The 13,942-nt window shown below is 40.0% G+C and overlaps 2 protein-coding genes across 25 annotated transcripts in view; one reads left to right on the forward strand and one right to left on the reverse strand.

Annotated features, from left to right (window-relative positions):
• MCPH1 (microcephalin 1) overlaps positions 1-13,942 on the forward strand; it is a 156,223-nt gene that overhangs the window by 54,206 nt on the left and 88,075 nt on the right. The gene's annotated exons all lie outside the window — the stretch shown is intronic.
• The window catches only part of ANGPT2 (angiopoietin 2), a 139,824-nt gene that overhangs the window by 17,711 nt on the left and 108,171 nt on the right, over positions 1-13,942 (reverse strand). For 18 of the 20 annotated variants that reach the window (XM_084826798.1, XM_084826795.1, XM_084826793.1 and 15 more), the window contains 4 exons: positions 10,431-10,552; positions 6,235-6,467; positions 4,463-4,596; positions 1,269-1,373 (listed from right to left, as the gene is read on the reverse strand). In XM_084826798.1, coding sequence (XP_084682924.1) covers positions 1,269-1,373; positions 4,463-4,596; positions 6,235-6,467; positions 10,431-10,552 — 594 coding nt within the window. The remainder of the gene's footprint in view (positions 1-1,268; positions 1,374-4,462; positions 4,597-6,234; positions 6,468-10,430; positions 10,553-13,942) is intronic. The other 2 variants (XM_084826799.1, XM_084826789.1) reach the window with 1 other exon arrangement.

The following is a 13,942-nucleotide window of genomic DNA, read 5'->3' on the forward strand; positions in this document are numbered from 1 at the left end:
TCCATTTTTTAGAATTGGATTCCAACCTGTACAAATTTAGGAGTGGCGGGGGGAAGGGGAAATGAAACTCTGTACTTGTTAGTTCTAGGGGAAATTGCCAGGAGAATTATCCATGTTGTAAAAAGCACTGTAAATTAAACACCTATGTCTTAATAACCAACTTATGGAAAACATATACATTACCATTTAAAAACACAAACGTCTGCAAGTTTCCCCTTAAACAGGTGGGATTACTTGACTTTTACCCAAAGAAAGCACCGTATTTTTGAAAGTTTGGTAGTTGTGACCTGGATGGCCCTTCAGGATCCCCTTCAGCTCTGTGATTCCTGACTTTAAGGTTTCTCTGAGTAGAGGTGTCAGGCAATGGAGGCAATGCCTCTTAAGACCTGACCAAAGACTTCTGATACCCCTAATATTCAGGTGATGTGTCTGAGTGGGAGCTAAGTTGTCTGAAGAAGGTAGGTGATCTGGAGAAATTATTCATCCTTATTTCCCCCTCCCCTAGCCAGGGTGGCAGGGACAGGTCATGTCAGTGCTTAAGCAGGAAACAAAGGGACTAGCAAGCAGCTTTTGCGTGATAGGACTGGAAGAGTCTCACTGAAAGGTGGATTGTTTTCTACAGTAATCCTGTGGCACTGGCAATTGTCCTAGAAATCTGAGTGGGGAGCAGCGTCTGTTTGGGTGTTAATGCTGTGAACTTCCACCTGTGTTCAATCTGTATTTTTGTAACTAGGTGCAAATACTACAAGCTGACAGTAAGACTCTTGTGACCTCATTCAAAGGAAATCAATCCAAAGTACTGGAAACCCTCACCACTCAGAGAATTGGGGCACCCTTAACAATATTATATAGCTCCAAGAACTGTAGTTCAGCTTAAGCATCCATAGCTCAGCAGTAGAGCTTTCATGCAAAAGGCCCCAGGTTTAATCACCTTGCTTCTTCGGTGAAAAGGACCTTGGGTACCAGGGCTGGGAAAGACTTTAAAACCACAAATTGAAGGAAGGGTTGACATCATTTGGAGCAGCCTCCCGCAACCTGGTGTCCTCCAGATCTTTTGGATTTCAACTCCCATTTCATCAGCCCAAGCCAGCATGGCCAATGGTCAGGAATGCTGGGAGTTGTAGTCCAAAACATCTGAAGGGCACCAGCCTGGGAAAGGCTAACTTAGAATGTCGAGAGAAATCTGCTCAGAGTCTAATCAAGACTGATCAGAAGTGTATCAGAAGTTCAATTCATCAAGAGTATGGTATGAAGTCATTCTACCTTACCTCTTTGTACTCGGCCCATGTTCGGTCAAAGTCTACAGTGCCATCTGAGCGCCGTTGAATAATTGTCCAACCTCCTCCACTGGTTTCCATCTCACAATATGTCTGCTGGTTCATAACAAGCATAGAAATTACTCACACTTAATTTGATTCCTTCTATCTAGTACAAGGGGAAAGATCTCAAAATACATGTCTGTGAATGTATTTCGTGTGATGGTAGGGAGAAATGTACTTTTGGAAGGGGAAGGGGACTGATTCTAGGCATCCCTTTCGTCTTGCCCCATCAGGGGATCAGTGTCCTTAAATCTAATAGTACCAACCAACAATCTGTTTGGTGGGAAAAGTTCTTGTGCACAACCTCCTGAAGCACATTGGGCTCCATGGATTGGGGTCTGTTTAGCTAAGTATTCTGTCTTACAATGAAAGCATATTCCTGAAGTGGTTACAAAAGTTGCCTAAAGTCTCTTTCCAGAAGATCTCGCTGCCAATTTTGGTTTCCAAAACACTTCTGTTTTTGTTTTTGAAGCCCTTTCTCCGTTGCTCTGGGGGAGAATGACATAAAGCTGAGAACTAAGAAACATCATTCATGGACAGAAGCCTGTATAATCAAGGGTTGGATTAGAAATATAATGGAAGATAGAGCATATTATCTTTAAAAATGCATGACTAATTCTAATGAACCATTCAAGGGGTTATTTACTATGGCTCTTCAGTTTTCTAACCAGGATTGCTTTGAACATTTTGACTACTAGAGGGCAAAATTTAGGATTCAAAAGGACAAGAGTGTTTCCTGAGTTTTTCAAATGGATATTGTCCTAAAGTGTTAAAAAAAAAACCCCAACACAACCATATAATTTGTAGAGCTATTGAACTGCACGGAGTAGCATTTTAGCAGTATAACATAGATACATTATGTGAAACATGAGACAGAAGTCATAATCTAAAGAACCACATGCCCAATGAGATTTTAGCCTTGTGTTTCTCAAAGAGCAAACAACTTTTGCAACTTGTGGTGTTTGTGATGTAGCATGGGGGCCTGCTATTTTGAGAAAGGAAAAGTCATGTCCCACTGGCCTGCCTAAAGCTCATAAATTCCATGCAAAACCCAAATATACTGTGGCCTTATTGAATTGTTCTTTTTTTATTTAAGAAAAGAGGGAAAAAAGATCACACTCAATAGCACAGTGGTATACCTTGGACAAGAAGGCAAGCATGCCAATTTTACATTGTGCTTTCTACTGAAAACTTGTGGGGGAAAAAACAAGATCAGTAATGTACATTGTGCAGCAGTGTTTATAAGTCTCTTGAGAGGCCAAAGTGAGCATTGACAGGAAAAGATCAAAACATAAACAGCCACAGTCTGGCAAATAAAAGGCCTTTCTGTTTCACTGCTTGAAAAATAATGTAAAATAGCATGAATAACACCTGAAATATATGGCAATTTGATATAATAATGTGCAAGTCTATCCCTATCCTGCGAAAATATCATCAATATTTTCTCTATAAAGGTAATGGTCATAATTCTGTAGCTTCCATATGCAGAGTGAAATCCACTAGGACTGCTTCTGCAAAACTTCAGTTTTCCAAGGGTGATATGTGTGACTCCATGCAAGCTGCACTGAAATGAAGGAGGGCAGTGCAATAATAGTGTATGATGGATTGCACTCCTAAGGCTGCAATAATCCATGAAACTTCTCCTTCTGTAAATAAGAGGCAGTATGATGAAGTCTAAACACTATAATCATTGTACTCCATGTAGTAGGTCTGGGAATAAAAATAGTATCATCAATCATACTGCCTAATTATTGGCCTAACAATGACCCTGTTTTGGTGTAGGTTTAAAAATAATAATAGAAGAACATAGTAAAATAGCGGTATGTAGAAATCTGATGACAACTGGAAATATATATAGCTGACACGTTCTACCTAAAACCCATTGGGTGGCTTGTCAAATACTGAAGAGTATTGAAGTCATTTATGAAATCGAGCCAGCTTGTCAAAAGGAAAACATTAAATCTACAATCTTGACAGTCATTTTTATTTTGTGGTACGAATATTGTGATGACTTACAATGCAAATAAACTAAAGGAATGTTTGCACAAGCACATCTTGCCAATTTCCTTTTCATTAGCTTGTTTCTCAATGTCCTGGTTTAGTGGTGGTCATACACACGGTAGAGGAGCCATTCATGCCAGGGTTGGGGCAGTCTGAAGGGCGCACTTGGTGTCCCTAAACAATAGCTAGTCATCACATCTGCAGCAGCCCAAATGTAGAATAAAGGTGCCATCTCTGATCTGGAGTGGGCCCAAATTGTGATGGTCCCATGAATCGGGCTAGGGCTCTGCCGAGCTCTTCCATCAGTATTTCCTTGCTATTCAACTCTAATCACAATCTCACTCCTCGCCAAAACATTTCCAGAAAAGCTGACTCTCATATGAAAATAGTCATCTTAGCTTATTAGTAAAATAGTTTCAGTTATTGAAATTTACACACAATTTTGTCTGCTGAATGTCCTTTCTTAGCGCAGCATTGATAGGTTGCTTGTAGAACTGCCTTTCCTCTAATACGTGGAAAGTTAAAAGTAGTTATCTACAAGCTTTTGCTGTTCTCACATTCTGTAGATGCACTGAAGAATCTAGCAGCTAATGATCCCAGGAGCTTATGAAAAACAATAATTAATCTAGGTATTTAAAAAACAATTAGTTGAGAGCAAATCTACATCATGGTGGTAAACAAAGTTCTCTGTCTGCATCAGGATGTTCTCCATACTGGTGATCTACATAAAGATGGGTTATGGAAAAGAATTTCAGCTCTCTTCCAGGAGGTTGCATTGCTCCTGTTCCTTTTTCCTTTTCTAAATTGGAAAGTAGAGTTCCAAGCTGACTTTAAAATGGGGTCAGGCAACCTGTGGCCCTCAGGATAATTTCAAGCGCCTTCCGCACGTGATCAGTTGAGACCTCTGGCAAGAACAGTCTGCCCCTTCCCAGACAGCCCGCAGCATGAGAGGGAAGAGGGAGAGAGAGAAAAGTGAGTGGCAGGAAGAGAGAGAGAGAGAAGGGGTGACTCGTCCACATTTGGCTGTGGCCCTCCCTGCCCACTGTTGATATGTGGCACTTGACAGGAAAGGCTTTAATGTTCTTAAACGTATATAAAGGCATTCTTGATCTCTGCTAAATTTAGCCTAGATCATGCTTTACCTTTTTCTCCTCTCCTGTATTAGGAGGCACTGTTAGTGTGTAGACTCCACTGGTTGTAAGTCCTGCTTTGAATGCTTCAGCACAGTCCTTGAAACTGATCTGTTCTTCTCCAGCCACTAAAGCATTCTTGGATGCTAAACAGTGTAAATATGAAAACATATTAAGAACGGCTATTGGAGCTGAAACATCTCAAAGACTTTCTATGAAGTTGACTTGATTCATATACATTTTCCCCCACCACCATACCATTTATTCCAAGCTTTTCTATTTGCTTACTGTTTAAGTAGGGTTCATAAATTTAATTTGCTTAACATACAAGGTTGCTTCCAGCCTTTTAATTGTTTTTCCACACTTCTCTGAGAGTTGACACTTTTAGAAGCAGCCCTCTTGACTTTGGCAAATGTTCAGGATATTTTTTTCCACATTGGTGCCAAAGCCAACACAGTTTGTTTACTTGTTTGTGCTCTACTTAAAAGATAACATCAGTCAAAACATGCACAGTTTTGGAAATGTTTTTAAGAGACTATTTTTAGGCCTTCCAGGACTAAATTGCCCTGTATAAGGCACAATGGTTTTTCTGAAAGAAAAAAATATCTTCTGAATTGGTTATTAAATATTTGTAAATACAAATGGAAATGTTGCAGTGCTGAGTGCTCCTGTTCAGGGTGCGAGTATCTTCCAAGATACTCCATTCTATCCCTCCATTTTTCAGTTTTGCCTACCCCACACACCAAAAAAATCATTCAGTCAGCATTACATGACCAGTGAGCATGCTCAATTTTCTCCTCTTAGGGTTGTTTTTGTACTTCACTACTTCTGCAAACTTTGGAGCCCCCAAACTTGCTGATACCTCCCGCTTGTGCAGAATTGGTGCCATCTTGACTATATAAGGATTCATACTTGGAGTGTTAATTCACTATTATTAGTATATAGGTTTATTGTAAATTATCAATTATGGAATAAAGTTTATTAATAAATACTTTCTAAAGTACTGAGACAGTTACTGTTTAAATAAAAACATGTCACGCTTTTTTTGTGTCACGCTTTAATATATTGCATTTAATTCTTCGCATTTTGTTGGGGCAAATCTCCTAAGAAGCCTAAGGGCAGGAGTGCTTCCAGACTGAGGGCCCCTGGTGCTATCAATTAGAAGGCATTATGCAACGATTCCATCTTTTGCTTCTTTACAGATTTTTTTCTGGTAAGAAAAAAAGAGGGAAGGCAAGGTGGGAAAACATGGAAGGATTACAAATGGAAGACGACATCTTGGACTCTGATTCCTCAAAGAGTTGATTAAATTCTGATACTAGAGAACATCTGGAATTATATTTGGCAGAAGTTAATCCTCTGTGGTTACATTGTCACAGTGCCAGACATTGCTCTGGCCCTCTGGGTGACCCATAGGGTTGTCATTCTCAGAATTACTATGGTATGAGTTTTAACACCCACACATGGAAATAGACTCACCGGATTTCACACTGGTGCCAAGCCCAGGATAGCTTTGGCACTGTTACGGAGCCCTCCATCTAAAGAGCAGCAAACCTTTAGGATTGCACTCTTTATCGCTTTCTTTATGCCCACATGGATGGGGAATAAAACTGACCTAAGCCTATATATATATCTTATAATCATGCTTCATGTTAAGAAAGAAGCTGAGAATAATTGCAAGGGATGGGAAATGTTGACCAAGACGACATTGTTTCGCACAGTAGCAATTACTGTGTGTTCTATTTCATCACTATAACAATTACTGTGCGTTCTACTTCACTTACGATTTGGTGTAGCGATCATAGAAAATAGGTTCTGCACAGTCTCCCTCAGATCATGTTGCTGTTTTTGCAAGAATGAGTTATTAGCTGTGGCAGTGACCAGCTGTTTCTCCAATTCTTCTATTATGGAGTTCTGTCTGGAAACTAGTGACTGAAGCGTTTCTTTTTCGTCTTTTATTGACTGTAGCTGGAGTGTGTGCTTGTCTTCCATTTCGAGGACTTTTTTTTCTAAAAAGCTAACAAATAGCAAAACAAACCCATTTGTGACTGTTGCAGCATTTCAATGTGGCTGAGGTTAAAAAAAAATGAAAAAATGAAATGGAGCTAGTTAAGGAACCATGATTGTCCAGCGTAGGGCTTAGTTAGATGTTATTTGCCATACAAAAAATCTCAGCCTGGTGAGACTCTGAAATACACCTCCTCTCTCCCCTAACAGGCAGGGAAAATGTATTCCCTGATCCAAGCTATACCACCATTACTTGAATGCAGCATCTCTAATTTCCTCATCTGTTTTCCCCACCCCCACCCCAAAGAATCGTAGTTTTCCATTACAGCAGCAGAGGGATTCCCAGTGCTGTGTGTATTCTGTACTCAAGCAATCCAAATTCTGCACCCTGTATAAATTATGCAAATTAAGAAAGTGTACATAATTTTATTTTCATTTGCATAATTCTGCACTGTTTACTGTTTTACATAAACCTTTCTGATGTTGATAGTTATGGGGAGGAGCCAGGAGCCTATCCTCAAGGCCTGGAAATCTTATTGAACTTCCCTTCTGGCTTACTGAGATTTCAAAAGGGATTGCCCACATGAGTGCAAAGGCATCTTCACAGTATAAGAGCTACAAATGTGCTGTCTTGGGACACTGAATTCAGCATTCAATACTGTGTTCTGTATTCCTGCTTGAATTGCTGTATATGCATGCCCCTGGATGTTTTGAATTCAGATAACTGCAGAAGAGCCTGGATTTACATGTATGAGGAATGTGTTTAGTGTGGCGGCTCCAGAAGCCCAATCTAGCCCTCCAGGGTTCCTCAGTTGGCCACGCCTCCTTCCCCTTTCCCTCAGCCACTGGTTGTTTAGTGGTTGCACAGCTTTTGTGCGGTTTCCCCCCATTTTTAAAGGTTGAAATGCCTCTCTTAAGGCTTCGTTACTGGCAACAAGAGCTTTAAGCTAAAGCATGCTGGTATTTTTGGAATTTTGGTCCTGACCCTTTTGCCTTTGACCCTGTGCCCATTGCCTTTGGCCCTGCATGTGTCCCACTCAAGAGCTTTTCTGAAATTGAATTTGGACCTTGGGCTGAAAGAGGTTTCCCACTCCTGGTGTAAGGGGTATCTCTAGAATGATCTTCAGGTCCTAGAGTTCTAATGAAGGATTTATACACAACATTCCTGATCTTCTTCTTAGTTTGCTTGAGGAACTGTTGGGTCAGCAGACTAGGCTTGGTTTTATTCTTCTTCCACTAACACTGAAAGAGTCTTTTAACAGTGTATGTTCCAAAGTGTACTTGTTCTACAAATATTTGTTACTTTTCCAGTAAGTAGCAAATGGCATGTGGTATATTCCAGTGCCCTTCCTATGCTTACTACAATAAATGCCACTGTAATATTGAACCCATGTTTACGTTCCTCCTCTTGGGTAAAGTATCTTGTTTGCATAAAACAAACCTGGCATGAGCATACACAAATATAGCAGGGGAGTGAAGACAAATGTGAAAACATGCCCTTTCTCCTCCATGTTAATATTTACTACAACTTAGTTTCTTTCAGCAGAGGGTTCCTACTGAATAATACAGTTTGGCTATTCAGCCCTGCATTGTACTTTTGTAAGTATAAAGCAGCAGCCCTATGATCTGACGGTTGTTTGGTTTTTATCTTAGAAAACATTGCTTTTCTCCAAAATATAGCCGTTGACATATCAACTGCTCACTATGAAGACTAAGAACTGTTAAGCAGAACAGACGGGCGAATTATGCATTCACTATTGATAACTTGCATCAGTAGCAAATTACAGTCCGCTTTCGAGAACAATAAGGTTGCTTTCTCTTACATGTGGAACTAGCCAACCGCAGGTCACACAAAAAAGCTCATGGAGTAAACAAAGGTCACAGTTCCTCTCTCTTCTCCATCTGGCCTAATGTGATTCCAGCTCAGTAAGAAATGTTAACAGTTCTGCTGGCCAGCTGTCATTCAAATATTCTGAGTAAACAAAAAGAGGCTCAAGTTCCTTTGATGTTGTATGCTGAGTATGGATGCAGGCAGGGATCATGTCTGTCTTTCAACAGATACCAAAGGAAGCATTCGCCAAAACTGGAGTCAATTGTTTATCTCTTTGGTGGTTTACAAATGACAGTACATTTTGCTGTGGCATGTATTGCAGCTGGATGGCCAGATTTTGTCTGGCAATCAAAGATGCTTGTCCATTAGGAATAGTGAGTGAGTTTCACTGCACTTAGGCGGCTGGTAAATAAGGTGGATTTCAAAGTCACGATCTTTTTGAACCAGGCAGGGTTGATTCCCACCCTTGGGTTCTCAGGTTTTGTTGGATTATAATTTCTAACATCTCTGACCATTGACCACACTGGCTGGGGATCATAGGAATTGTAGCCCAACAATATCTGGGGACCCAAGGTTGGGGAAGGCTAATAAAGAGAAAAGCCACACAAACAAAAGACAGGGCCATTTGCCATCTGACAGGAAGAAACTCTTTCCCATTATTGACCTCAGAGTATGAGGCAGATCTTGCTATGTCTAACAGCAGTTTTAACCCTGTCTTCTGAGTGGAGAGGCAATGGAATTCCTATACGAATGCCTTTACTTAGCTCAGAGTTGTTAGATCATCTCCCAAGTTCACAGAAATCTTAGTTGCCAACTAGGTTGGCAGTCCTTGTCCCTTGCATTGACTAAGGGTGCTTCTACACTGGACTTTTACTCTGGGGCAGGTGCGAGTCGAGGTCCCTCATGATAGATGATGTAGTCGTGACTTCACAGCCGTCCATGGTTTTCGCCCAGAAAAAGCGGAGTTCCAAGGAGTCATTTTACTGCAATTTGGGGGGTTTGCTGCAGGTTCCCCCGCGGTTGTGGGCTGTCTGTTCTTTTCCCAACCTGACTTCGCGTCATACAGTGGGCGTGTTATAGGCATGTGTAGTGCCTGCGTCACTCTGTGATGCCCTTTTGCTCCCCCATCCCTTTGCAGCTGCGCAGTTACAGAGGCACAGAGGAGTATTTTCATTTATTTAATCACACTTTCGCAGTTTTGCAGCTTTGTATCTTCGCAATGGTTGCTTTTGGACTCAGTACCCAAGGGCTGGGGGGTCTTGGGGGAGGAACAACATCGCTCTTGTCACCATTTCGGAGCAATGGCTAAGTACATAGCACTCACGCTTGTGAGTGTGAACCATCGCGAGAGTCTCGGGCTGGGGAACTGTTAAACTGATGGTGCGGAAATGAAGGAGCACAAAACACCCACTTTTTACCTAAAAAGGGATGGAAAGATACAGCAGAGCCCCTCAAATACAAAACAGCAACTGAAGAGTCACACCCCCACACTCATGGGACTGCACAGCTGTGCATTTCAGTAAAATGGCCAAAAAAGAGAGGACACGGCGAGTCTGTAAGGGAAGCGCGCAGTACATCACAAGCGTACTGCAGGGCATTCTAATTCAAAGCCTCATTGCTGCACAGCTGCAACGGGGTGGGGAGTCAAAGCGGTGCCATATAGATGGGGCCTAAACTATAGAACCACTCTCCTTTTCCAGACAATAGATGGAAAAATTGTATTAGTTGTAGCCTGGGCTCCTCAATGGGTAGGAGGAAAGGTGAAGTTCAAGGGAGAATTTTTGTGAGGCTGAAGACTATGAATTATTGAGTTTAAGCAAGCAGGGGAAAACTTAAGTCTCAGTTCAGCACATGGTTATTTTATGTCTTTAGTGGGACCTTGTGCCTGTAAATTGCATTCCACATTGTGCATACATGTTGGGCACATTTCACAAATTCTATGCATACAAACAACATTTCCTGGTATTAACTAGTCATTTCAGTTTTAGTCCATCTCTGTTCACTGAATTAAAGGCTTGAAGTATGTTCATTTGAAAGCATTCCTGAGGCTTAATGCAACTGGTTTTGTGACTACATGCTTTGCTGCTAGAAAAAAGAATAATTGATATCAACAGTATATTACTGAATAGGAAGATTTATTACCTGTTTTTTTCCTGCAGTTTACCTATCTCACTGGTCTGGTCTGAAATTTGCCTTTCTAGTTTGCTGGTTGAAAGAGAGTGTGCCAGAAGCTGAAGCTCAAGTCTTGTTGTCTGATTCAATACCTATATTTTGAGAAATTAAATTCTGAGTTGCATTCTGAAAATTAAGAGTACTTCCCAAGTTAATCACACTCTAAAGGCAACTAGACATGCAATTGTAACTTACCTGAATGAGAGGAAAACAAAAACTTTCAGAAGTTTGAGAAGATGTAACTGCTATTTCCTTATGGCTACATTGACAAAAGACTGTATGTAGTTTATGGGGTCAATTTCTGTTCCATGTGACTTGAGCTGCCCTCAATCTGTGAAAGATATCATATGTCGGGAGTCCCCAACCTTTTTGGACCCGTGGGCACATTTGGGAACTTGAGAAACTGCTGTAGGCACCACAAAATGCCTGATCAGTGGATCACCACTTTGGCATCTACCTGTTGTGTCTATGGAGCTTAGGTTGCATCTTTTTCAGCGAAAACATTGGTTTCACATCTACTGCATACTGCAACATGTTTTTATTAAGGGGGATTGTCTAATTCAGCTAATTGCTGGCAGTGCAATACAGCAAATGCTTCTTTTAAACATATATTTGGCAATAACCAGTAGTTGCTTCCTTTTGAGGGGAGGTTAACACAGAGATAAATTTTGTACTGGTACAGTCTTTAATATTCACTGATGTACACGCTCTTTTAAATTATTTACCTGTATCGGGGAAATTAACGAATGGTTGGCATAAATGGATTCTTTGCGCCTTTTTGACAGCTAAAAGACTGATATTACAACCTTGGAAAGATAAACACTCACCTCCTATAATGCAATGGATTGAGGACCTTACAACACTTTCAGTATTTCAACGGGTGGCATATAGACACCACCTTCAAATGGATACTTATTTGGATATTTAGTCTGCTTTTGTTGAAGCCTTTGTATAATTGTTAGAAAGCTGTATGCATTTCATACAAATCTATGTATGTATATTAAAAAAAACCCAGAAAAAATTAAATGACATTTTTTTCAGGTGCCCATGGGCCCCATCTTGGAGATCTCTGTTATATGTGACCAAGCACATCCACAAATATAGCTTCCTGTATGTGGCAGCAATTTTTGTGAATGTGATGCTTCTTTCCCAAGCTGCCATACTGGTAGGAGTCACTTCTAGGTTACTGTGGGTGTACCTGTGGTTAGGCTGAATTTCATGTTACATTTTCTACATGATTGGAGCCCAAGCCATCAAACATCATCACACTGAACTGGGTGGGTTAAAGTTAGTCCCGAACTATGAAAACTAAAGCTGAGAAATATTGACTTGCCTAAGCCTGAAACCACACTCAGATCTGAGTACAATATTCTATCAGCAAGAGATCAGTAGCTGTTGGTAGTGATTAAAATGTCAGAATGTTATCCTCTACAGAATAATTCCAGCAGAGTATTAGTCTCTAAATATTTTTTAAAAAAGAAAAAGTTCTGTGGCAGCTTAGGAGAGGATAATTAGTTTATGGTGTCAGGGGCATTTGTCATCAAGAGTCCACCTACTTCATCAGATGCTTTGCCATATAAATAGTTTCTCTTATTCTTTAGAAAATTACTTCATCTTTGTACAGAATGTTTTCCTGTGTACTGTCACAGTTTATTTTTTCTTTTTTGATAAATCATTCCGTGGTTTCAGTTTTAATATGATTCTGCTTTTTTATCCGCTTCTTAATGTACGTTCCTTTTAAGTCTCAAGAATGACATCTGTTTTTAAGAATGAGGAAACAGCACTGTCATGAGGACTTGCTTCCCGTTCATTCTGCTACATGCTCTTTAGTCCATATCACTTCCCCCATTGTGTTTTAAATCAACTGTTTTAATTCATCAAAAATTGGCTACAGTTGGCAGCAGGAATTTATTACTCACATCCTTCATGTTGAACAGTCATTCAGGACATGATTTCATGCTTCAGTGTATTTCTAAATTGTTGCTGAAGATTTTATTTATTTATTTAAAAGATTTTTATACTGCCCTTTATCATATCAGATTTCAGGTGCAGCATAAAACAAATATAACCCCCCTCCTCCAAGAAACAGCAGATAAAACATTAAAACTTGTACAATTACATCAGTAAAACCTATTAAAATGCCTGGTAAATAATAGTAGCTGTTGGTGCTAGCTGAAACTCTCTGTGGAAGGGATTTTGTAAGAGGGCTACAACTGCCAGGAAAGTCTTCTACCTTGAGATAATCTTCATACCTTCTTTTCTGATGGAAGAGGTACATGGAGAAAGGCCTCTGCAGAAGATCCTAAAGAACAGACATGTTGCTATGGGAGTAGATGCTCCTTCAGGAATTTCAGTCCCAAGTTACTTAGGAGTTTAAAAGTAAGAACCAGCACCTTGAATTGAGGCCAGAAGCAAACAGGCAACCAAGGAACCAAGGAAGCTCTTTTAAAACTCATGATATGGGTGAACCAGGCACGCCAGTCAAAATTCTGGCAATCATATTCTGTATTAATTGAAGCTTCTGACCTGTCATCAAGGACCACACCACCCATAACACTTTGAAGGAATCCAGTCAAGAGATTCCCAGATCTTTGAAATAACAATTGTTTTGTAAATCCCCAGATGTTGTTAATTAAACCCAATACAGACACACTCACCAATACAGATCTTCATCTTTTGAGCAGAATTATTTCTTTTATTATTTATTCATTTATTTAAAATGGTTGTAAAGCATCTTCCAGACATATAAACTTATAGTAGTAAGATGCTACATATGGACTGAAAGAAAATGATGCACACACATTTCAGTATAGGTAGTCAAACTAACATTCTGTTTACCCTGGTTTTCTGTAAATGCACACTTTTGTCTTTGGGGTATGTTGAACTTAAAAGATTTAATAAACTGTGGATCATTTAGTACTGTTCCAAAAAAAAGGATATCTTATATCATTGTATAAATACAGTAGCCCTGAGAATCATTCTCTCTGTGGTGTGCTAGTTTTACTACATATAGGGCATTTCTGTATTGGGAGGGATTTCAAAAATATAAGTCCACACCCTCAGTCTGAAGTGGTATATTTCAAAATTCTAGCATGTTATTTTGGGCCATGTATAGAATGCTTTAGGTTTAATGCTATAAAAAATGTACACCAGTCTTCCCTAACCTGGTACCCTCCAGATGTTTTGCATGCCATCTCCTAGCATTCCTTATCATTGACCATTCTGGCTGGGGCCAATGGGAGTTGGTGTGCAAGGCATCTGGAGGGTACAAGGTTGGGGAAGGCTGAAGTACAAAAATCCTCCAAAGCATTTAATGACAACTTTGTCAATTTCATACGGGCTAACAAAAGAGCTCTCCTCCCTTTCTCCAATGTAAAAAAAATCTGGAAAACAATTGTAACTTTATACAAATTCTTCACACAAATTTCACACATTGTGAGAAATGTAAGAAGCTCTGAAATAAATTTATTTTTTCAGGACAT

Source organism: Heloderma suspectum, chromosome 1, assembly GCF_057233095.1.
Source record: "Heloderma suspectum isolate Gila_16-S chromosome 1, 16-S_ref, whole genome shotgun sequence".
Taxonomy (NCBI): Eukaryota; Metazoa; Chordata; class Lepidosauria; order Squamata; family Helodermatidae; genus Heloderma; species Heloderma suspectum.